Raw genomic sequence first — 26,183 nt, 5'->3', positions numbered from 1 at the left:
GAAGAAATAAAACCAGGTAAGTCAGATAAAAAGAGAATCAAGGAAAAGGGGGCAAGCAAGGAGAGGGTAAAAGACAATAAGATGACACTAGAAAGAATAAAATAAGAAATAAATTAAATAAGAGGCATAAAAAAAATAATTACTATAGTTACAATGCCCATTTCACACAATGGAGTCAGGGAAGTACAAACTGGTCAGTGCATGTTTCATTTCTCAAAACGAGTTAAGAGTCGCCGCTCTACAGGAAATAGGTAAGAAACATGTATCCAGTAAAGGGCCTTTATTTTGAAAATCGTAACCCGGAAATGCTTTTATTTAGCGACACACTACCTCAAAGTTATAGTCTAGTTACATATTTTCCCCCAAAGATATGGACCTACCAGATATAGATTGTATAGTCTCAAACACTGTGAATGGCTCTCATGTTAGTTAAATCTCCAGTGGAGTCAACAGGAGTTCATGGTCAGGAAGCCACTTTCTCAACCACTGAGCCTCAGCAACAAGGCAGCAGCACACACTCGGCTGAAGCTCCTCCACTGACTGCCGTGCACACAAAGTGAAGCTCATTGTTCATTAAGGGAGCAGATTTTTGTTTTTTTGTTTCTGTTGCATGATTGATCCGCAGAGGACAAACACTTCCCCAGTCTGCTCTGGTAAGACACTGCAAATAAAAACGACCTGATAGCCAGCATGGAAAGCATTGATTTTAATGACTGGGTCATTTTTCACTCTTTGAGTTAATCTGCATCACAGGCACTCTAAATGTTATGCATAGCTTTATTACTTATGTTATTAATAAACTTTTATCGCTTTAGCATATGAAAGCCACTGAACAACATGAAGCAGTTCAGCACAGGTGAAAAGTGCTGTGCTAATAAATGATACAGCACTAATCAGCTCTACATGTATTTGTTCCTGATGTGTTGACATTCCCCAGGGACCAGGAACCTTTTGAGGAGCTGTCTGTGTTTCCACTGCAGGGACCAGGGTCTAAATTAAGTTCCAGGAACATTATTTTACCCCCTAGAGAGAAGGGCCTACTCCAGGGGTGGTACTTTCCAAAGTACGGGAACTTTTCTGATTGGTTGAATACTCAGCATTTTATTTCAACCTCCATTTTTCTGCAGTCACAAAGAAGTTTATTTTCTGTTCATTGTGCTGTGAAACATCATCATGGAGTTACAGAGGAAGTCATATGACAGAATCTGGACCAACAATGAAGTCCAGGCCTTACTGAGCATCTACGCCGAGGACGAAATCCAGACAGAACTGGGAACGTCAACGTGCAAAAAAATGGTGTACGACAAAATCTCTTGCAAGTTAAGTGAGCTAAACATCGTTCATACCCCGAAACAGTGCCGGGAGAAGCTAAAAAAATTAAAACAAGATTACAGGAGGATTAAGGACCACAATAACAGAAGCGGCGATGACCAGCGGACCGGCAAGTGGTTTGAGCATCTGGATGCAGTGCTGGGCCACAAGACCAGAGACTCAGATGCCGTGCTGATGGAGGCCATGGCTGAGGAGGATGAAGGTAAATCACCTGGCCTGATCGTACAGAATGACAGGTTTTGTTTCACTGTAATGACAATAACATAATGCACAAATCAGTATCCATAACGTGGATACTGATTTGTAGCTCAATAACTTCTGGATTAGGGATTTCTGCTATGGCTTTCTCCTCTAATAACATGCAGTCACTGAACTGCATTTATATTAAACATTTATATTTTTTCCCTGTCTGAGCCCCAGATCTTAACTTCTTGATGATGTACAACAGCCATTGCTTTTTCATACGTCAGTGGACTCATTTTTCTAATCTTCTTGGGTCTTTAGACCATGATGGAAATGTGGCTTTAACTTAACATTTACAGAATTTATCTTGCTCCATGTGATGATTTTATCCACTGTATCCACTCACTTCAATTTTTTTTTTTTTTTAACAGATGTGCCAAGGTGCTATTGGTCACAGGCTGAGATCCAGGCGTTGGTGACACTTTGGGCAAATCCAAGTGTCCAAGAGCAGCTTCGTCACAGCTTGAAGAACGAGAAAGTTTTTGCCAGCCTCAGCGCCAGACTGGCGTCGCTCGGATTCAGCAAGACACCCAACAGGTGCAGAGAGAAAATCAAAAAGCTGAAAGTAGAATACAGGAAGATCAAGAAACACAATTGCAGAGGCAGCACCGACAAAGAGTATGGACGTGTATGGTTTGCAATAATGGATGATGTCCTCAGTTACCAACCTGGGGCAGCAACACAAAACTCAGAGCCAATGGAGCTGCCCAGAGCAGAGCCTTCGCTGTCACTGCCCCCTGAGGCCCAGCCTTTCCTCAGTGTGAAGGCTGGTGGTAAGTGTGCATATCAATTGAATTAGGAGAGGAAATTTGCAGTAACCACTTGCCAAAATCTAATATTTTAATGTATTTGATTGTTTGTTTTTTCTCTCATTGTGGTGAAATAAGCACTAGACAGAGGACAGAGTCACTGTTTGACTTGTCTAATCAAATCAGGAACTCATCAATGCTCAGATAATGTCATTAACTATAGTGTTTCCACAGTAAAAAAGCCAAACGCCTGGGCAAACAACGAGCTTCAAGCGCTGCTGAGACTTTGGGCTGACAAAAGCGTTCAAAAGCAGCTTCGATCAACAGCGAGGAACAACAAAATCTTCATCCAGCTGAGTTCACAGCTCGCAGCCCTGGGCTTTTACAAACCACCACTTCGATGTAGGGAAAAAATAAAAAAGTTGAAGCACGAATATAAAAAAATCAAGCTCTCAGGGCGTCCCTGCAGTCATCGAGAAAAACGATGGTTTTCCATCGTGGATAGTGTGCTTAACCCTCACTTTGCAGGTGGGTAATGGTGGTTAGAGACAAACTTGAGCACTGTGACCTCATCTTTTTTTTTTTTTTTTTTTTTTTTTTTGTTAATTTTGTTTCTTGGTGATTAAAGTGAATTGATCACATATTTTTCATAATTGTTTTAAGTGAATCTTTGAAAATGTAATTACAGTTTTCAGAGTAGTTGCATTAACTGCATTGTACTGACAGAGGGAACTGGAAATTAAAACATGTGACCAGCCAGTTGCTAATTTGGCTATAGCTATTAAGCCTGTCTGACTTGACACACTCACGTGCTATAATAGCAAATATTTGTTGATGAATTTCAGAATCCATCCCCCATTGTGGCCAGTAAAGATGAAAAATGTTTTTCTTTCCCACATTATTTGCACATAAACTAAAAGATTTGTCTACCTGTTCTACATCAGCAGGTGAGGCGCCTGTAGACTCAGACTCCAGGCCTTCTTGCTTAGAATTTGACAAATCAGGTAATAATGTTTATATCATTTAACCAAAACATTGTTTAAGAGTATATACACTCCCCAGTGGCTTGGAAGTGTTAGTCCCACACTGTACCCATTGAGTTGCATGCATGACTACAAGATTATTACTCTGCACATGAGAAATAATGAGACTTTTTCCACAACTTTTACATAAGCATGCATTCAAAAAGTAAACAATTTAGCTGACACCTTTGGGGGTTTTGTGTGTGTGTGTGTGTGTGTGTGTGTGTGTGTGTGTGTGTGTGTGTGTGTGTGTGTGCGTGTGCGCGCGCGTGTGCATGTGCGTGCAGAGAAAAGTCCATCTTGGTCATCTAATGAAGTTCCAGATGTACTTGGTTACCAGCCGGGAACTTTGGGATTAGAGCCTATAAATTCCCCCATGAGTGATTCCTTCGAACTGCCAGATTTTAATGGTGAGTTACAGTGTTGAGAGTATTTTAAGTAGTTTTAACCATATAAAGGAAATGTCAGAACTCAGTGTCTGTGGAAGTTCTCAGTCATACAGGTCATGGTTATCCACACAGAGTTGTATTGAGGTCAACTGGACTTGTGCACAGCCCAGGTTTTGAGTAGCACAGACTTGAAACTGCTATTTCCTGGACTAGGAATGAATGCAGTGAAAACATTATTTTTAAGTTAGTTAAACTGTGTTCATGCAATGTACACTGTATTGTGTATGGTAATAAAGGAAAAAGAAGTGGTGTGCCAACACTGAAATTTGCTCCCACATATTTTCCATTTTGAGAAAAAAATCTTTGTATTCTGTTAACACTGTTTTGATTGATTTGCAGCAGACGCCGGGACGGAGTGTATCACTTGGTCACCTCAGGAAGTTGACGACTTGGTGATGCTTTGGGCGGACAACAACGTGCAGAAGCAGCTTCTCTCCACATACGAAAATAAGAGAATCTTCACCAGTTTAAGCTCCCAGCTCATGATGATGGGCTACAACAAGACTGCCAGTCAGTGCCAAGCCGAAATCAAAACGCTTAAGCACGAGTATAGAAGAGCGAAGGACACTGGAGACTTGAGCCACCAACACGGCAAGTGGTTCATCATTATGGATGATGTCCTCAGTCATCAGCCAGAAACACTGTCATCTGAAGAGGCGGATTCTGCTGAAACACCCCTCAAATCCATCCAACCCACCTGGTCTGTAAAGGTGGAGAATTCAGGTACTCGCTTCAGTTAATTTCTCATCATGCAAAAATATAATGAATAAATAAATAGACAATGCAATACAAGAGTAGATGTTGCCCCAGTTTTACCCAAAGCTCTACAAATTATGAGGAATTGCACAAATTAATCAGTAGACACCAGAGTATGAGATCATGACATGCACATGCTACAGGCTTTCACAGTAAGACATGTCTGCACCAATTCAGCTTCCTCATGAGTCTATTGGGCTGCTATAGCCTTTTATTTCATTTTTCCCCAGGTATTCAGTGAGGTGTAATAGAATAAGGGGTTTTTGCATCACATTATCTGTACCTTGTCAGTATCAATAAAATTCTGTCAAATAAGATTAGTTCACCCAACAAAATGAAAATTTTGTCATTGTCATCCACTCATCCACACATGTGTGGCATAACACACAGAAAGCTGCCTGGCACAGCGTCATTCACCAAAACAACTGGAGTGAATGAATATTATTCCTTTGGAGGTCTGAAAAGGGCAAAAAAAAGAAAAAAAAAAAAAAGACTGAAATTACTCCAAACAGCATAATTGAATTGTATTGTGAACCCAAATTATTCCATTGTGGATCTATACCGCAATACTATCTTCATTATCTCTCTATTATCACTTTCCTCACCTATTTTGCACTGAGCAAACTGTCACCACATTAGCAAATAAGCGTCTTAAAATACTGTGGGGAATATTGTAATTATGGTGCACAGTGCTTGAACAGCCTGATAAAGTGATAAATGTAAAAGTTCAAGCTGAGAAATACTTTGAGATGACAAAAGAAACCGTTACTTTGAGTAGCAACAGCAGAACAAAGAGCAGAGTGTTTATTTGATAGCACAAGTATAGTATTTAAATTGGTTTTCTAATTTATATTTTAATACGTTTGTTGGCTGTTAGTTATCAGGCATGCATACCTAAATGGTAAGCAAACAGTGAGAATGTTATATCTTGGCATGTTGGGTATCATGTGAAAGTCTCCATACACTCTCCACACACTTGTGAGAAGGAGTTTGTGTGTGAGCTGTTTTATGTATGACAATATTTCTGGTGTATTTTATCCTTTCAAAAACATCAGTTTCTTAGAGGTTGAGCCAAACTGCTTTTTACTGTAATGTAAATTTTTGGCTCCAAAATGAGATATCAACCAATCAAATCTCTTGAAAAGCTCCTAATCAAACTGATTGCGCAAAACAAAACAAATGATGCTGCTTTTTTAAGGATGATAATCACATTAAGTCCTCAGTTGGCGACATTGTAACACATACTACATCGACTGTATGTTAATGATATTGTTTGGCCAACTTAAGATGATGATTGTTTCCCAAAATGAATAGATGTGAATAAATTCTAAATGGATGTCATCCTAAATATTCAACAGTTTATTGCATGTAAGTATATTAATGTTTCTTTCTTCCCAGAGGGTCCGAGCATTTCTCTTGATTCATCTGGATGTGATCTGAAAACCTTCCCTCCAGCTTTAGAACCAGCTTTCGAGGACGCTCCTCTTGAAGGTATTGTTGCTGATAAATCATTACTGTATCTTGCAGAAAACAAACAGCACATTTCACAGGTTGTTCTAATCTTTTCCTGTCCATTTTACACAATAATAATTACAGAAAGGACTGTCAATTGAATGATGTTGTGCCCCCTCCATTGAGCTTTGTACATACATGTAATATATGTATCAATATGTTACGAAACAAATTCATGATTCCACCCTGTAATTACATGACTGAAGTGTTATCAGATTCTTATTATATCCAATATCAGCATCGTGATATTTACTGATTTGAGTCATTTTGAGTAAATTTTTCTGTTTTCACATTTTTGCAGATAAAAACCACTGCACATGGTTGCCTGATGAAGTTCAGGTCTTTCTGACCCTCTGGGCACAGCCAAACATTCAGGAGCAGCTTCTCTCGACAGTAAGAAACAACAAAGTGTTCACCTACATCAGCAACCAGCTCGCCACGGTGGGGTTCCACAAGACGGCGAATCAGTGCAGGATAAAAGTAAAAAAACTGAAGCAGTGCTACAAAAAACTCAAGTGCATGCAAGACAAACAAAATGACAGCAAATGGTTTGCTATCATGGATAGTGTCCTTGACCCAGGAGGAGAAAACGCAGAAACTGAGACAAGTGAGCTGAGGGAGGTGGACTTACCTACAATGCTGACACATCCCGGATCCCCTGAACATGATCATATGAATGGTATGTACAGGCAGAGATAATTAATTTCATAATGACGGCACATGAGAGTTAAATGAGACCTAAGCATGAGCCTTGAGGAACCCCATAAGTAATGTCTGCTGAGGATAATGAGTTTCCAATGAGAAAGATAGGAGCTGAATGCAGTGTCCTTAATACCAAGACAGAAATTAAGGTGATCAGTTCACTCAGGTTCATGCTCTCTTTCATTCCCTCCTTACGGCCTGCTCTGCTCACTGAGCATTTATAGACGATGTTTCACTTTATCTTTACAATGTTCAGCAGAGGCAAGATTTTTAGTGGAAAGTGAGCAGATAAAAGACATTTATCTACCCACCATCCACACTAAACATGAACAAATTGCTCCCGGGCCGCATGTAATGGACTTTGACTTTTACAGCTCTATGCATACTAAATCCATATTTAATGTGATAATATACATATTTGTAATTCAGATAAAATAAGATTGTGAAGATGTAGGATTTGAAATAACACACACCACTAAGAGTTTTATAATTTGTGATATATGATTATGATATGTGATTTAGCTCATGTAGTCATGCATAGATCAAGGGCTTTAGGTAACATAGGTCACAGGATCTCTTTTCTAAGACAGACCAGGGACAGCGGCAGATTCAGCTACAGACAGATATGAACTACAATTTTGTATTTTGATAACTGTTAGTGTGGTGTAGGTCTAACTAGGTTTAATTGCTTTTCACAGATAATATAAGGACTAGTTGGACACCTGACGAAGTCCAAATACTGCTCACCTGGTGGGCACAGGACAGCATCCGGGAGACGCTTATGACAAAGGTGGGAAATGAGAAAGTGTACGCCCAAGTGAGCTCAGAGCTTGCCGCCCTGGGTTTTAATAAAACCACGAACCAGTGTCGCTTTAAGCTAAAAAAGCTGAAACAGGAGTACAAAAAGGTCAAAGACCAGAAAGACTCTAAACGTAGAGAAAGCACATGGTTTGTCATCATGGATAATATCCTCAACTGTCAAGAACAAGAGCTCGAGATGGAGAAAGCAGCAGAAGTGACAGATTCAGCTCCTCCATTGCTGGAGAAATCACAGCATGGCTTCCCTGAACCAGTGGAGGACAAAGGTGCAGTACGTTGTGGTTGTGTTTTTGTTTGATAGTTTGTTTGCATTTTATGTATATGTATATGTATAGAGTATTATTGAACAGTGGGTCTAAATGAAAGTCCATTTCACTGTTTAGGGCTAAGTGACTTACAATAAGTAGTAAAGCTGGGCAATATATTGACATTTTGAATATTGTAAAATTGTGATTTTACATAAGTGTGCTCTTTTCCCGTTTTTAAAGGCGGGATGCAATTTTCTGAAGTTTTACAGTACAACAACATACAGTAGACACACATTGTGTACAACTGTGATTTGTGCCTATAAATCTAAATGCTTGTTCTCAATCCTGTTTGCAGGTGGCCAGTTGTCCCTATCCACTTTGTCTCTTTTGGTGCCCACCTTGCGTCTGATGTGTGCGTTTGCATGGCAAGTGGTTCAGCACTGTAATGTGCTGCATTATGGAAAAGTGGAGGAGCTGGTCAGACTGGTGACAGAGCTGGTCCCAGGGCTGCTGACTCCCAGGGAGAAGGCTCAGCTCCTGCTCAGACTGAGGGCACGGGTAAGACTCATGAAAGCATCACATATTTTGTTTTTGTTATACTAGAGCATTTTCTTCACTGTTCAGTTTTGTTGTTTAGTGTGGAATTTGCCTTTATATTGTTTTCTGTTGTACTAATTTGTTTTGTTTTTGTGTGATGAGGCATTTTTCTATGCAAATAAATACACTGTAAAATACTAAATAAAGCAAACATGATCATTTTTGTTGGACATGTTGTTGAATGTTAGGACACTGAGTCTACACTTGATAGAAAGTTACCTGTGAGTGTATCAGTACCAGCTTCACACACAAAGCCAGAAGCTAAAACAGGATACTGGTATTCGTAAATTTCCTCAAAACCTGAAATCTGTTACCAGGTATGATGTTTCACTTTCCAGTTGTAAACATAAAAACACTTTTTCTGACAAAGGAAGAAGGATGTGTTTCTGTTGAGGAAAAAAATAAGATCATAGTTAATTTTATTTTTTTTTCTGATGGACCAGGCTGTCTATGTTTCAGTACTGAACTGGCACTCAGTATCAGTTCAGATACGTATTATCACTAAGTATTGGTGTTAGTAGTTTGGTATCAGTGCACACATTAAATGTTAGAGGAATTGTCAGCACAATAAAATATGACTTACACAGTAATGAAAACTATTCATGACCTTAACAGTGAAAGCTTCATTGCATCTAAAGAACAGAGATGAGAATGTTACAGTGTGTGTGTTTCAGCTGGTGTTGGAGTTGTGTCGCAGTGAGAAGACAGCCAACCTGCAGGTCATCCAGCCCCACCTGGAGGTGATACATAGCTTGACCAAAGACTCCAGCTACGACCAGGAGGTGGGCCCCAGTCTGTTGTGTACAATAGTATTCCCTTATGTCAGTGCCTTTTACTTAAAGGACAATATTACTGCAATTAAGAATTCAGGTGTCACTGACTGAAATCTTTAATCAAAAATCTTCCTGCATCCTGCATCTGCCAAACAAAGTCAACTTCTAAGAAATCATTTTATCACAGTGTTAATATTAAAGTTTCCTCTTCTCTCCCAAAGCCCGAATCAATAAACCCAATTACGTGTGCAACAGACTAATCCCAAAGAGATCCTGCAACTGACCCCCTGGAAATGAAAGAGCCGACTTTGTGCAGAAACTGCCTTTTTAGGACCAAAATGAACTTTGAAGCTTTTAGTTCCAGACAAGAGAATGTACCCCTACATCCAAAAAAAAAAAAAAAGGAAAAAAAAAACAGTCTGGATTCAGCTGAAGTCTTCCCCTTTTCATCCTCAACAGTACTCAACATAGTTGCCACAGTTCAGCATTCAGCTAGAGTTTGCATGGCCCTTTTTGGACTCCTGTACTCCTTTATAGACTCGACTTTTTAATGGACTCTCTTTTGTTGTCACATGGAGCATCACAGAATTAGTGGCAGGACAAACTTCTCTCTGTTTCGTGCAAAGGGAGACAGGAGGAATTAGTTACTGATTGCAACTGAACTTTCCTTTGGCAAAGGCAGGATCTTCAAAGCTTCAAGTCAGTGGCAGTCCTCTTTTAACTCCTACTCTTTGAGAGCACTGAGGACATCCCCCATGGATCTCCATGTCACTCTCCTCTAGGCTATGAACCTTTCCCCTCGCTGGGGCAGAAGGTCCCCATTTTGTTTAGTCTAATTCTCACAGAATGGAGGCATTTTAGTCACTGTTTGATGTCTTTGCCTAGATCCTTTCTCCCATGGGGTTTCAGGAGCCTTTCTATGCCTCCATGTCTGATGTCTCCTTGATGTTAATTGGTTATTTCACTGGCTCTGACTTCTAGAGTGATAGAAGAGACCAGATTGTCACAGTGTTTCAGACTGATAGGGTAGAACCAACTTTTACCACATGTGACTCACCGACAGGGTCCCTGTTCTACACCCCACTGGTCATTTTTGGGGCCCCAAGTTCCATTTGACTGATTACACAGTGCCTTACTCCAATTCCCATGTGACTTTCATCAATGAAAAAGCTCTTCACTCAGCTTTTTTTTTTTTCTTAGAGGCAGACAACACTTTGTTTACTAATGTAGAGGATGCATTTGAGGAAGGACAAAAGCCCTCAGGTTCATAGCCTGAGCTCTAATAACCAGTGACACTAATGCAGTAGCATGCTTTGCATTAGCATTCATCATCATTTACCATGCCATAAGAAAGAGGTGAAACTGCAGCCTCTGCCTTTAATCTCATTAGGAACGCTTTTGTAAAGATTGTTCTAATTTGCCTCCTGTAAAACAATCTGTACTTTAGACATGGTAATTTGGTGGATTTGATTCAGATCTTCATTGGTCATGCCAAAAAAAAAAAAAAAAAAAAAAAAACACCATATGGCAAGATTTTTGCTCAGATTAGCTGAAACAAGAAGAATCCACTGCACTTGCAAATGTTAATTTCTGCTGTGAAAGATTGTGCAGTATTAGCAGTTTTTTTGCATAACCTGTTTTTTTGCTAGTGCTCCCATCATATTGTTCCAGTCCCAACAAAGTTTGGCACACAGCAAGATTGCAGTGTTATCCATAGTTTTGAAAATCCAAACTTTTCCATCAGTTTCATTTGTCCACCATAGCCAAAGACATGCAAACAGGAAGTGAGGTATACTTCCTTGATGCTAGACCCCAGAGAGACACAGGCCACAGGCGGTCATGCCTCATAGTGCTGTAATCAGGCAAACCTCGCAAACAGCAACAGTTTTTGAAACTCCTCACACAGCATGAATGAGCAGTCTACTTCATGCGTCATTCAGAGATTGCTGATAATCATATTTTTACTCATAAGAACAAAGTTGATAAATATGTAACAAAAAGGGAGGCATAACTCCAAAGCACTTAATGTTAAAACAATCAAAACTGGTATAAAACGGTTTCAAATTTCAAATTCATGCAAATTCAGCCAGATGGTGGTGCTGTAAATCCACCTTTACATTTTAAACAATAACTTCATAGCCTGGAATATTGTTTTTTTTTTTTTTCCTTCTTATAATTCTGTGGGTCAACACAAATGCACTGATTGGTTTTCACTTCAGTGTTGAGTTTTCCAGCATGTTGTGGCCATACTTCCATGTTATTTTGGGCCCCCTACACAAATACATGGAGGTGACATCTCCGGTCCAGTATTTACAAAACTTAGAGGGAGAATGCATCTTGGCACCGTGTTCTTACCTTGAAAAATGCGTTCATGGACTTAATAGTGCCTTTATAAATGAAGCTGAAAATCTCAAGCTTTCAAAGGCCCCGTGTCCCACACCAGAAGGCCTAATAACATGAAGGTACACACGTCTAGCTCTCCTTACAAATTAGATTAGCCTAAGGTGGCCACTAGGTGTGAAGGTTAAAATGATAACCTGAACCATATCTCAGACACCATCTCTGTGTTTTTGACCAAATTTCGGAGGGATTTATAATTGCATTTACAAACATGTCCACATGCACTTTCCTGCTTCAATAACGTGCGAAGCAAATAGGAAAAACACAGTGAATATATCAACTGTCATATCAACTGAATATGTCAACTATCAAATAAAGGCAAAAATGCCCAAAATGTTCTTTAAAAAAAAAAAAAAAAATCAAACTTTGAAAGGCCATAACTGCTGCACTTGTGGAAACTTGAAGGGATGATGTATTTTATTACCATTCAACCCAGTGGCTGCTTGCATCATTCTCAGTGCATGGCATGTTTACCATTACCTGATTAAATTATTTATGATGCCAATTTATAGGACAGTGAGGAGCCGGAGAACTCAAAGTCAGACTTTGTGGAGATTATTCACACCTTGCTGAATAACCCAGAGGAAAAGGAAACTTTTTTCAAGGTCAGACATTTCATCAGATTGATTTTATTCGTCTAATATTAGATTTTGTGCTGCTTGTAATTCTATGAAGTATTACTTTAGCTTCATAGTGTGCATCACCAGTAGTTGTTAATTTGTAAATACAGTAGTTCAAATCTCAACTTTCAATGAAATAGTAAATACACTGGAGTGTAACATTTGCCTTACGTCATTTTGTGAAATGTCTGTGTGTATGTATGATGGCTTACCTTTTCCTCAGGAGGTCTTCCCCGTCCGTTATGGTCAACAGTATGAAGCAACGTTACACTCAATAGTGTGGAAATTCATCTCCAGAGTGGATGAACTGTTGCCGATACCAGATGTTAAACAGGTGTGTTATGAAATTATCTAGTAGACCACATTTACCAACACACTGCAGCTGGTGTCATTATCCCTTATGTTGTTAAACTACAGTGAGTCCCTACAGTGAAATCTGGCCCCCAGCGTTATAGATTAAGTCCACAACAGCACTAGAAGCAAAAAAGTAAAACCAGCAGAGATAAGGACCCACGTGCAGAGATGAGATGGTGACTTGTCTGTATCTGTTCAAAAGATGGCACAGTCTTGGCAAAATAACCTAAACCTAGTACCAGTAGGATTATCTTAATAGACATAAAATAGCTCACAAAATTAATAACTGAGTAGATATCAAGGAACCTACCAGTGGCTCTCTGCAGGAACGCACAATACAGAAACTCAAGTTTACGACTCCAGAAAGAAAATGACAGGATTTTCTAGACTAGAGCTACTTAGACAAAAAGAAGAAACACACAGAGGCCACAACAGCGTCTGCTCAGGTAGTGAGTATCAAGATCCAGCAGCCTGCAGGACACACAGGGAGAAGATCCATGTGTGAGAATTCCAATGTGGATTTATTACATTTATTAGATCTGTCACAGTTGGTGCGTTCAGGGACTTAAAGATAACATAAATGTGCATGGTTGGCATTTTCTTAGGTTTGCATTATCTGCCTTTCAGACAGCAGTGTGGCTCAGTGGCGCCCCCATTGCCATGGAGGAATGTGGCCAACTGGTTTTAGAGCCACATCAACTGAAGACGCTGCTTCATCACCAACACAGACAAAACAACATGGAACAATGTGAGTCCTCAGCTCGAGTGCATGAGGCTCTTAGACACAACAGTCAAACCACCTGTTTTGTGTCAAACAAAAAATGTCAATGAGAGGGAGACAAAGAAACATTTTACTGTTGAAAAAATTAATAAATAAGAGTCACAATTACAGAGTTAGAAAGCAACGTGGTCAACCTGGTTATTGAGATTATTTTTTGCAAGAAGAAATTGTTTCCTTTGCATGTAACAATTTTTTTCTTCCACCTTGTCTACACTGTCTCTTATTCCTAAAGCAAAAGTCACTTCAGGGCAGATCAATGAAAGCAGAAGTGAATGCACGAGATACAGAGCAGAACCAGTGTCAGATGGGAACGAGGAAGATGAAGGACAATCTGATCACTGCAGAGAGGAGGAGGAGGAGGAGGAGGAGGCTGCTGAAGAAAAGCAAAGTGACGATGAATGGACTCCACAGGACTGGAGCCAAACCAGTGATGTGCTGGAGCTGGAAGATCAGCAGAAGGAGACCCTGGCTGCTGTGAAGCAGTCAGGTACGACAGCACCCAACTAAACACACCAATACATTTTTTTTTTTTTTTTTTTTTTTTTTTTTACACTTAGCAATTTGTTTAGAGTTTGTTGAGGGTGCTCTTGACACTGTGCTGGGGGACACAGCAAACCTTCTGGCCACTGCGCGTATGGATGTACCATCCTGGAGTAGCTGCACTACCTGAGCAACTTCTGTGGGCTGCAGATACCACCTAGTGGCGAGGGCACTGGAAAAATGCAAAACCAGCTGAGGATCAATCAGAAAAGATGCAGAGAGGAGAATGGTCTGTGGCCACCACCTACAGAACCATTCCTTATAGGGGTTGTCTTGCTAATTGCCTCTGCTTTCCCCCTGTTGTCTGTCCAATTTGCACAACAGCAGGTGAAATTGATTCGCAATCAGTAATGTTTCCTAACTGGGCAGCTTCATATAACAGGAGTTTGATTGACTTGAAGTTACACTCTGTTGATTATGTGTTCCCTTTATTTTTTTGAGCAATGTACTACTTTTTGCTGTTAAAAAAATTGTGTGTGTGTATGTATATGTATATATGTGCATGTATATGTATATACACGCACGCACAAGCTTCCCTTTGATCACTAAAGTCAGTCTGAAGCCAAGGCTGACCTGACTGTAGTTTTCTGGAGCATTAGCGAAGACAGAACTATAAGACTGCAACCAAATTGGTCACATAGCAAACCTTTTCTGTTTGGAAAGTGTAAGTTCGTATTTGACTTGCTTAAATTCGTGCAAGGGTCTGCCTAGAAGGCTGCGCATCCACAGACTGACTGGAAAAAGAGCTTTGCATTTTTTTTTCTTCTATATACTTCCCATTCAATCAATTTGAGCATTGCAGAAAATCTCTTAAACACTATGCTTAAGTCTTATTAAGGCAGGAAAAACACTGATATTAGAAGTCACAACTACAGAATTAGAAATGACCTCTCTTCCACCAGTTGCTTATATTTTGACAGACACGTCAAGGAAAAGGGTTCCTTATGTACAAGACCCGCACTGAGTAAACTTTATCTTGAACTGGGGCTTGGGCTCTTTTAAACACACCACATGTACAACTCAACAAATGATGAATCTCATTTGTGCCCATAGCCATGTTGTAGAGCAGTGCATGCAAACCTCAGGAGCAACCTGATCAACTTGGTTATTGAAATTATTTTTTACAAGAAGAAATTGTTTTCTTTGCACATAAAGCCATTTTTCGTTCCATATTTTCTACACTGTCTCTTCTTCCCAAAGCAGAACCAAGGGAGGTCCCTTCAGGGCAGATCAACGAAAGCAGAAGTGAATGCACAGAGCAGAGATACAGAGCAGAACCAGTGTCAGATGGGAACGAGGAAGATGAAGGACAATCTGATCGCTGCAGAGAGGAGGAGGAGGAGGAGGAGGCTGTTGAAGAAAAGCAAAGTGACGATGAATGGACTCCACAGGACTCGAGCCAAACCACTGAAGTGCTGGAGCTGGAAGATCAGCAGATGGAGACCCTGGCTGCTGTGAAGCAGTCAGGTACGACTGCACCCAACTAAATACGCTGAGGATTTTTTTTTACACTTTGCAGTTTGTTTAGAGTTCCTTCCAGGCGATAATAATGATATGTAATGACCACTATCAGTTTCTTTGGCACTTTTCATAATCTTAAATCCTAATCTTCTGTAATCTCTTCTAGATGTCAACAATGTCCCTCCATCAAGACTGCACAGCTGCTCTTTGTGTCCCTTCACTCACAGCCAAGTGGCAGGTCTTCTACAGCACATCAGGCAGCAACATCTGGTAAAGGAGCCCAACCACGTGACCCCTGCAGCTCCTCAGACGGACACTGAAGTGTGCAGTAAACACACGTGTCACCAGTGTGGGATGGTCTTCACAACGCTACATTTTCTGGCCCACCACATGAGAACCCACTCTCTGCCGTTCCGCTGCAACCAGTGCAACAAGATATACTCCCGCAAGGAGTATCTGATCAAGCACCAGCTAACTCACACAGGTGAAAGGCCGCACAAGTGTCCTCATTGCGGCAGAGGCTTCACACATCTAGCCATTCTGAAGAGCCACGTGCGCACTCACACAGGAGACCGGCCTTATATATGTCACATTTGTGGGAAGACTTCAGCTCAGCATCTGGCCAGACACATTTTGATGCACAAAGGGGAAAAGAACTATCTGTGTACAGAGTGCGGGAAGGCTTTTCTCTCGTCTGGGGAGTTGAGGCTGCACATGAGATATCACACCGGTGAGCGGCCTTACACATGCAAGTACTGTGGGAAAGGATACATCGCAAAGACCCACTTGACAATTCACATGCGAGTACACACCGGAGAGCGTCCTTACAGTTGCAGTCAGTGCCCTAAATCATTTACCACCACCAATTTGTTGAAAAGACACAGTTTCACTCACTATGACAAGAAACCTTTTCAGTGTTTCAAGTGTGGGAAAGGATTTGTGCGAGCACATGCGATGAAAACTCATATTCGGACACGCAGATGTAAATGAGAGCAGATGCAATAATACATGTAGCCTACTACATAATAATTGTATTTTATTCTCTTTTATATCATGAGCGATTTAAACAAGCTGTCTGGTCAAAGATGTGCTTGGCAAGGCATGCTCTATTTTTTTACTTTTACAACACTTGTAGTAACCAGAAAAGTAGTTGATGTATAGTTTTTTGGGAAGAGGGCCTTAAGTACAGTAACTACAGTATATGTGTTGTTATATACAAGGTATAATAAACTGTGGTGCATTTAAGACTTCATGCAGTTTCTTTGTTTTTTTTTGTTTTGTTTTGTTTTGTTTGTTTTTACCAACAAAAGGCAGTCAAACCATCATAGTGAAAATAATGGGCTACATTCGGGCATTGAGTCATATAGATACGGTCCATCTATGTGTTCCACAAAATAAAGGGGCTTGCCGATTTAACATGGTGTGTAATTTTTCCCTCCTATGTGCTTTGGTTTAAGCACAGACATATATGAAATCTCTTTTTTTTATTTATCTTTTTATTTTTTAATATAGTTTTCTGAGGCTTCAGAACAGCAAGGCGGTGTCCACTGAAGCCGTGGCAGCAGATTTTGATGGTAGGCCAAACTGCCCTGATCTCGACCAGCTCATGCAAATTTTGCTGAAGACTCGATTAAAAAATGTTTCTGATGGACTTTCTAGATGTTGCCTGACATGGACTGCTAGAGGGAGAGGTCTTTTGTTAAGATGAAGCATGTAAAGAATGCATTTTTAGTTTATTACATTATTATTACATTTATATTACATTTTATTGTTTTTATATATACTTGTGTTATGGAATGCATTGTGTATTCACGGTGGCCTTGAAAAAAAGAGCTTGCCCTCAAGGGCCATCCCAGATTACATATAGGTCTGAATGAATGAAAGAAGGATAGAAGGAAGGAGGGAAGGAAGGAAGGATGCCAGTGGGTCAGAAACAGCTGCCTTTAATGGCTATTGAGTAAATTATTGTTTCATTTATCCTTTTACAAGAACAGACAGAAGAATTTGTACAACATTAGGGAATTTTCGTTTAGACAGAAAAAGTTAAACCATTGGTCCTAAGGTAATCTGTGTCAACTCCCTCACTTAACTGGCCTCCACACTCCCTAGAGAGAACAAGTGAAGCTGCTCCTGGTTTAGTTCATCCTTTTCATCCACATCTTTATGGACTGATCCAGGTCTGTCACCCTGCACAGGTCTGTGGACGTTCTGACAAAGCAGCCTCCTCTCAGACATACAGACAGCCAGTCATGACACAAGCACAATAATTAAAATGCTGATGAGCATGATGGCAGTGCGAAAGGGTAACAAGTGCACACGGTGACCATCTTCATGTATCTGATCTCCTGGCAGGGGCAGGAGTTCAGGAATGCCCAATGAAGGCTCCCCGACCAGCAGTCGCAGCAGGAGTCCCACCACAAGGCCGGCACAGGCCCCGTACTGGTTGACCTGCTCAGACAGGAACATGACACAGACGACCTGGGGAAACATCACTGAATACAGGACATCTGCAGCCAGAACCCAAAGCAGGTTCACAGAGGACGTTGTCATGGCCAGGCTTGCTGCAATCAGCCCGACCAGGAAGACTGACACCTTGACCACCACCAGGATTGTTTTCTCTGATGCCTAGAAGAGAGGAAATTCTACTGCAACACATCAAGTTATTAAAGGATTTCTACCGAGTCAAGGTGTACATGCTCCTTTACAAATACACAACGATGAGTGAAATTTAAATGTCTCAGTTTAAAGCAAGAAAAAAAAAAAAAAAAGTATTCCAAACAGTGAAATGAAGTTAAAAGTGACACCACACTGGTAATGTGATGCCTGATTCACCTGCTTGTGGATGATGTTCTTGTAAATATTTCAGGCAAACTGGGAGGCAGCAGACAAGAGGATAGAGTCAACTGATGACATCACAGCAGCAGCAAGCGCTCCAATACCCACCAGAGAGACGAAGGGTGGGCAAAGATACTGAAGGGTAATGGGCAAGATCATGCCAGCTGTGCCCTGTTCATATGGGCTGGGTACACCAAAGGTGGTCTGGTTCCAGTCTGATACACACATACATGCATGTAAATAAATACAACATAAATGAGCACAGTCGAATTTCGCAGTCTATGTTTAATTGGTGTGTCATGGACCAGATAAAGACAAAGACTTTTTTTGCAGTACCAGTGGAGGCCGCCACTGCTCCAATGAGTATTGAAGGGATGGCAAGGATGATACAGAAGACTGCTGCAACGTAACAGGTGATCTGAGCTTGGGCATCAGTGGCTGTGGCAAAGACTCTCTGGTAGAAGGCCTGGAGGCAGAGACCTTCGAGAGTCTGTGAAACAAATAAAGAGGATTTCGTAGGGGCGGCAGCAGCTTTAAAGGTTAATTTTGACTATATTCAACCTGGGCCATTTCTGCAAAACTTGTAAAACTTTTTTTTAGGAGAACTAATCCTCTTATCAATCCTGTAATGAATTTAAAAATAGACCTGATTAGGATTGAAGGACAGCACACCTTTTGTGCTGCATAAATTTACTAGAGGAGACACTTTTGAGAGTGCAAACCGCATTGCTGTAGATGTCTGGGGGAAAGTAATGTCGTATTCTGTTCATGCTCCGATTTTAAACGTTTTTCTGGCACGTGGAGGAGGGAAAGTGGACCCAAACGCAGGAGACAGGTTTCATCAAACTGATGGACAAAGGTGGGAAGCTGAGCCGACACAAAACTCCACCAAAACACAAGGAAACACAGAGAGACCACAGAGTCCAAACACAAAAGTCCAAGGGGAAAACTCAGAACCATGATATCATCTAAGCACAAGAAATGGTTACCTCTTTTTACATTCTTTCAGACACTCTGAGATGCAATTCATTGTCTTGTCATGATACTATGTCATCTCCCGTGTTTCTAGCGATTTCAAATTAATACATTACCCACAGCAGCAGGTCATCTATCCAGGGGCCTGTATCTGCCAGCTCCAGTTTGCCAATCCATGGCTCCTGATGGAGTTTGGTGACTGCTGTAACACTGAGGGGAGCAAACGAGGAGCTGGAGAGTACGAAGGGCACGCAGACCCACTGCAAAATGGAGTGAGACAGGGAATAGATTTATTTAGCAAGAGTTCAAAAAGGTAAATTGCCCTGCACAGCTCAGAACTTCACATTGGTGCTGGTGGTGTCAGGAAAGAAGTCCATAGTAGAAGAAAGAAAGGGTTCCACCGCACACAATGTGGTAACTTTAATATTATTTATTTATTAAAAATCTGGCAACGCGTTTCGCCGCATGGGCTTCATCAGGCATTACAGCCAGTCTGAATAAGCTGGTATATATAGGCTGCTCCTGTAATCAGTTGAATCAGCACCAGCTGGCAAGGGGTTGGGGTTAGCTCGTTAACATCACAACATACACATTGTCAGTTTAATTACATGGCTCAATCAGTACAAATATCAAGCATAACAATAAGATGTATAATATTTACAAAACCACTTGGTAAACCTTCCTACTACTAATCCCAACATAAGGGGAAGGAGGGTGGTGAAGAAGGGTAAGGTGTAAGGTATGGGAGGGGGTGTGGTCCTGCCTCTCCTTACTAGATCACATCCTCTGGAAGCAAAAAGATTTTTATTTAGCACTCCAGTTTAGATCAATGGGTAGAACCTGGCATTACCACTTCTAGAGGCCACTAGCCTATGAAAAAAATAGCACTTTGCCCTTTTATTAGTCCTTATCAAGCCTCTGGGATGAATCATCATTCATGAAACATCTTTTCACAACAACTCTGGTTTCCAAAATGCATCTCTGTGCAGACATATCACCTTGTTCCCCAGTCAGCAGAAAAATCATTATAAAAAAAATGCTTATTTGTGTTTCTGAGAAACTGCACTGGGTGTAGGACTGAAAATGAGAGACATTCAATTTTAATGTTGTTTGTCATGGTTTTGTATTTCTAGTGCTTTTGGACTTTTGGCTGGACTCTTGTTTCTCTGTTTTCCTGTGTTTTGGTTTTTCCTTCACCGGCTTTGTCACTCCCATTAGTGGTTTCACCTGTGTCTGGTTACTGTCTTGTTTGCCCCTCCCAGTTCCACACCTGCCCTGATTCTGTGTGATTATACCTGGTTGTTCTGATCTGTCCGCATGTTTCCCTCAGCCTCTCCTCTATGTTCTCCTGTCTTTTGCTCCAACCCCTTCCCCAGGTGTGTCTTGTTCTCTTATTAGTTTCTTGTGTATTTATGTCCTGTGTTCAGTTCTGTTCCTTGTCCGTTCATTATGTCATGTGTGAGGAGGTTGGTAGGACCCAATCGCGGGAGCAGGTTGCAGAGACGCAAAATAATTTATTAACTGAAAACCACAAAGGAACACAAGGAACTCGAGGAGCGCTAGGAATAAACACAGGGAACACTAGAAGCACACAACACATGGCACCAAGGACAATGAAAGACAGTAACCAGACACAGGTGAAACCACTAATGGGAGTGACAAAGCCAGGCAAAGGAAACTGCACCAAAACACAGGAAAACAGAGAAACAAAAGTCCAACCAAAAGTCCAAAAGCACTAGAAATACAAAACCATGAAAGTGTTACCAAGCCAGTGAGCATGAAGCCCAGCTGGATGACATCAGTATAGGCCACAGAGTACAAGCCTCCCAGCAAGGTGTAAAGAACTGCCACAGCAGCAGAAATGACCACAGCCAGCGAGGAGGGAATATCCATGATCACACTCACTGTTGACACTTAGTGTCTTACAGGTTGACACTTAGTGTCTTAATCAAGATTTTCTGGTCACAAAACTGATACAACTATTGTTGGCACATGCAAAAAAAAAAGCTGAATAAGTCCTTGTTGACTCACCCAGTGCAGCAAGAACATTCGCTGCCCAGAGGATATCAGCCAGGAGGGATGGGGTGAAGAGAAAAGCAGTCACCATTTTGCTGCATTTCTCTTGGAAAAGGTCCATGAGGGTGACATACTTCTTGATACGCACTGGTTTGACAAAGAACGCAGCCCCTGAGGTCAAACAGAGTGAAAGAAACATTTGTAAAAAAAATCAGTTGTAAAAAATCTCTATTGTGGTCATGAATAGAAGACAACAGAGATAAGCATTCTACTAAAGCATGGAAGAGAGACAGCCAAACCACCAGCACTGACTGCTGTAAGACAGAAAAAAGAGTGCAGTACTGAGCGGTTGCAAAACAGTAGAATATACGGCAGTCAGTGTGGCTAAATAATGCAAACTGGTCACTACATTTGATTTAAATATTTGCAAGAAACTGGACTATTACTGTCATTGTTACATGGCCCAATATTTATAATATGATGACAATTGATGACAATTTTAGAAGAGCACTGAAGCTATGTCTAGTTGACTGGTGCCATAACTTGAGGAAAAAATGTTTTTTTTTTTTTTTTTTTTCCCTAAATGGTTCCAGGTTTTATTCATCCTAGCAAATATGTATCCTCTGAACCAGTGTTGGGGTTTTTTCACCAATGCCCAGTAAAAATGAATAAATAAATAAATAAATAATGACCTATAATTTAAAGAGCTAATTTGTTTGTAAAGGACCCACTGACCACTGTTCATTTGACTTTGTTTGGCCCGATTTTAGCACTCTATGTCACCAGCTGGAAATTGCTTCTGATGTGCTTATAGATGTAATATCTCCCTATACAGGCGAGTCTACAGAATTGGCTCAAACTTCATATTCTATTTTCTTCAAAATAACCCGATACATAAATCTTACCATATCTTAAGTGTACATATGTACTAAAAGACAGCCAAATTCCACATTGTATTTTCAAGGGTGGAGTTCTATTTCTGTCCCAAAAATTGTCGCTACCCAAACATGGTAGAAAATATGAAATTAAGAGGAAAGTAGTCACTTGTTAAGAATTTTCTTTATCCCATTTGTAAAACATTTTTGCAAAATTATTGACATTATATCTGCACTATATAGAGTGTCTCTGATTCTATGCTTTATGTTATCCATGGTCAATTTCAGGTGTGTGCTTAAATATGTACATACTATATAAATGAATGACTAATTAGAGTATAATAAATCAAGCGTAAAATGTGTTCTATCTGGACACAGCGATCAAAGGCTCACCAATAATTAGGTTGAGAAAGGAGCCAAGTGGTCCGACGGCCCAAGCTAAGCCCTGTGTGGGATCGTAGGTTACTTCAGCGTTGCCCAAAATGTAGCTTCCTCCCACCCAAGTGGCTGCCAAACAGAATGACACAACACACAACCACTCAATAAAATCATATGGCCAATATTTTTGTGTCTGATGATACAAGTTCACATTCCTTTCAGTTTTTACTATCTGCTTTCAACACTCTACAGTATCAAGCTCGTGTTTAATGCTGATAAAACCAAGATATGCCTTTCACCTAAATGAAGTGCCCATGTTGTTTTAACCAGTCTGCATTCATTCTTTGACTTTGATACTGCTGTTTTGACCAGGTCTTTTGTGGCAATAAGTTGTCTAATCTCAGCTAGATTTACTGGGTAATTCAAAAGTTAAGTAAGAAGAGAAAAGGAGAGAAAAGAAAGGAAAGTCGACCAATCTCCCTAACAAAATCAAGGTCTTGAATATGGTAGGCCCATTTGCTGCTTTAATTATGAAAATGACTGTTAATAGTGTTATTTTTGTACCTGTCATAGTAAAGATGCTGACCCAGATGTTGAGGTCCCGTCTTCCAACCATGGCAACCTCACTCTGGTTCCCACTGCACTTCTTCTCCTCTCGTTTGGACTTCCTGGACGCCCACACGCCCATGCCCAGTACAACCAGGTAAAACACTCCCATGGACACCAGTCCCAGCCAGTTCACTGCCATCTTCAGGGTTTGCTAGGATGGGCCACATATAACACACATATCATTAAGATGCATTTAATTCACAGTGTCTACATTTTACATCTGCGTCTATAATCTTTATTTGCATGCAGATTGTTTGTAAAGCAAGTTTTTACCTTACCAAAAATAAAGAGACAGACCAGTCAGAAATGCAGTATGTTCATAGTGATATACTGTATTACACCAAAATGTGTAGATTACATATCATACAATGAAGATATTCCCACTAAGCACAATTTAAGTGTAAATGCAATGTTACATTTGCATTACTGTAGAATTCATCACATAAAATTATGTAATCATGTGTAAAACTTAGTAAATGTATTGCTTATCATAAAACTAAAGAACTAAATTTTGTATATGTGATGAATTTCCCTGGCAGTCAATTGTTTGGACAAATACACTATATTACCAAAAGTATTCGCTCACCCATTCAAATGATCAGAATCAGGTGTCCTAATCACTTGGCCTGGCCACAGGTGTATAAAATCAAGCACTCAGGCATGCAGACTGTGAAACAAGACATTTGTGAAAGAATGGGCCGCTCTCAGGAGCTCAGTGAATTCCAGCGTGGAACTGTCATAGGATGCCACCTGTGCAACAAATCCAGTCGTGAAATTTCCTCGCTCCTAAATATTCCACAGTCAACTGTCAGCTCTATTATAACAAAATGGAAGCGTTTGGGAACAACAGCAACTCAGCCACCAAGTGGTAGGCCACGTAAAGTGACGGAGAGGGGTCAGCGGATGCTGAAGCGCATAGTGCAAAGAGGTCGCCGACTTTCTGCACAGTCAATTGCTACAGAGCTACAAACTTCATGTGACCTTCAGATTAGCCCAAGTACAGTACGCAGAGAGCTTCATGGAATGGGTTTCCATGGCCGAGCAGCTGCAGCCAAGCCACACATCACCAAGTGCAATGCAAAGCGTCGGATGCAATGGTGTAAAGCACGCCGCCACTGGCCTCTAGAGCAGTGGAGACGCGTTCTCTGGAGTGATGAATCACGCTTTTCCATCTGGCAATCTGATGGACGAGTCTGGGTTTGGAGGTTGCCAGGAGAACGGTACATTTCAGACTGCATTGTGCCGACTGTGAAATTTGGTGGAGGAGGAATTATGGTGTGGGGTTGTTTTTCAGGAGCTGGGCTTGGCCCCTTAGTTCCAGTGAAAGGAACTTTGAATGCTTCAGGATACCAAAACATTTGGACAATTCCATGCTCCCAACCTTGTGGGAACAGTTTGGAGCGGGCCCCTTCCTCTTCCAACATGACTGTGCACCAGTGCACAAAGCAAGGTCCATAAAGACATGGATGACAGAGTCTGGTGTGGATGAACTTGACTGGCCTGCACAGAGTCCTGACCTGAACCCGATAGAACACCTTTGGGATGAATTAGAGCGGAGACTGAGAGCCAGGCCTTCTCGACCAACATCAGTGTGTGACCTCACCAATGCGCTTTTGGAAGAATGGTCAAAAATTCCTATAAACACTCTCCTCAACCTTGTGGACAGTCTTCCCAGAAGAGTTGAAGCTGTAATAGCTGCAAAAGGTGGACCGACATCATATTGAACTCTATGGGTTAGGAATGGGATGGCACTTCAGTTCATAGTATGAGTAAAGGCAGGTGAGCGAATACTTTTGGTAATATAGTGTATATTCTGAAGATACACATTTAATTTTACGGTCCTGTTTATTTCATTTGTATGTGTGGCAGTATGTTTGTCTTTACAGTGAGTCCTGCCAACAAAGCCAGAATGTGGCAGAGTGATAAGGGGGAAACCAGTAGCACTACACATGGAAATTTCACTCAAAGACTAAATCAAGGCTAATATTCCAATTATTACCAGCTTGGACACTCAAATATACACAAGTTCATTCACCACTGACTACAAATACAAGTAGTACTTTTACTGATAATTTTAATCAAAGAGACTGAAAGGCGCGGGGAAAAAAAGGGTTAAACCAAAAGAAATTAAGGCCGCTACCGTATCAAATCAAATCAAATCAAATTTTATTTATATAGCACCTTTCATACATAAAACAAATGCAACACAAAGTGCTTTACATTAAAATACATACAACCCTAATCCCCCACCCCCTCATACTCACCCACACACGCACACACACACAAGTACAACATATTTCACACATGCATACACTCCAGGCATACACCCCACCACGCCCCAGCCCACCCCAACCCAACCCAAAGATAGAATAAAATATGGCTGAGCACTGAGGGACCAGATGAGGAAACACCATTCATTCTTTGGGAGCCATCCACACCGGGAGGCGTCCCAGCCCACGACTACAGGGGGCACCACCACAGAGACCACCCCGACCCAGACAGATAGGAGCCCACACCACGGCCATAAGGCCCTGGAGCAGGGCCCCCAACCATCCAGGCCAGGACAACCCCCAGGACGGCACCCCCCGCAGGCAGGCCAGATACAGCTCCCGGTGTGGAGGGCCCCCATGAGGAAAACACTGGAGCTAAAAACTAAAAGATAACAGAGTAAAATACAATCAATACTAAACGGAATAGAGAAGAAATAAGTAAATAAATAATATATATATATATAAACATATAAAAAATGAAGTGTAATAAATGATAATAAATTAAAAACAATAAAATTAAAACAATAAAACAATGCAGGCAACATAAATATGTATTAAAAAGTAAAAAAAAGAAATTATTAATCAGCAACTAAAAGCAGTAAAAACAATAGAAGCAGCAGAAAAGAGTGGAAATAGAATCAGATAAAAGCCAGATTAAAAAGGTGGGTCTTGAGCCTGCGTTTAAAAACATCAACAGTCTGAGCAGCCCTGAGGTTCTCCGGCAGGCTGTTCCACAGACGTGGGCCATAATAATAAAATGAAGATTCACCATGGGTTTTTGTTCTAACATTGGGAACAGTTAAAAGACCGGTACCGGAGGACCTCAGGGTGTGCGAGGGCTGGTAGGGTAAAAGCAGGTCAGACAGA

At 40.9% G+C, this 26,183-nt stretch overlaps 2 protein-coding genes and 1 pseudogene across 6 annotated transcripts in view; 1 reads left to right on the top strand and 2 right to left on the bottom strand.

The window, feature by feature from the left end:
- Positions 1-315: 315 nt before the first annotated feature.
- Positions 316-16,610, top strand: LOC115355452 (uncharacterized). 5 transcript variants are annotated; one of them, XM_030046258.1, is made up of 18 exons: positions 318-653; positions 938-1,534; positions 1,947-2,348; positions 2,559-2,852; positions 3,269-3,328; positions 3,634-3,756; positions 4,138-4,518; positions 5,950-6,042; positions 6,365-6,742; positions 7,464-7,850; positions 8,188-8,390; positions 9,104-9,211; positions 12,115-12,207; positions 12,446-12,556; positions 13,204-13,324; positions 13,590-13,844; positions 15,098-15,364; positions 15,525-16,610. In XM_030046258.1, exons 2-18 carry the CDS (start codon positions 1,174-1,176, stop codon positions 16,346-16,348), a joined length of 4,461 nt encoding a protein of 1,486 aa, XP_029902118.1. In that variant the 5' UTR covers positions 318-653; positions 938-1,173; the 3' UTR covers positions 16,349-16,610. The 5 variants fall into 5 exon arrangements, with proteins under 5 accessions (XP_029902119.1, XP_029902118.1, XP_029902114.1 ...); XM_030046254.1 differs by having other exon boundaries at positions 4,135-4,518; XM_030046257.1 differs by having other exon boundaries at positions 319-653; positions 3,272-3,328; positions 4,135-4,518.
- Positions 16,611-17,157: 547 nt separating this feature from the next.
- Positions 17,158-26,183, bottom strand: part of LOC115355651 (high-affinity choline transporter 1-like) — a 30,165-nt gene continuing 21,139 nt past the window's right edge. Inside the window, exon 10 of the mRNA XM_030046508.1 lies at positions 17,158-17,463. Coding sequence (XP_029902368.1) covers positions 17,444-17,463 — 20 coding nt within the window. The 3' untranslated portion in view covers positions 17,158-17,443. The remainder of the gene's footprint in view (positions 17,464-26,183) is intronic.
- Positions 17,453-23,185, bottom strand: LOC115355652 (high-affinity choline transporter 1-like; annotated as a pseudogene).

The sequence above is a fragment of the Myripristis murdjan genome, chromosome 23 (assembly GCF_902150065.1).
Source record: "Myripristis murdjan chromosome 23, fMyrMur1.1, whole genome shotgun sequence".
Lineage (NCBI taxonomy): Eukaryota > Metazoa > Chordata > Actinopteri > Holocentriformes > Holocentridae > Myripristis > Myripristis murdjan.
This window is presented reverse-complemented; position numbering and strand designations above follow the sequence as displayed.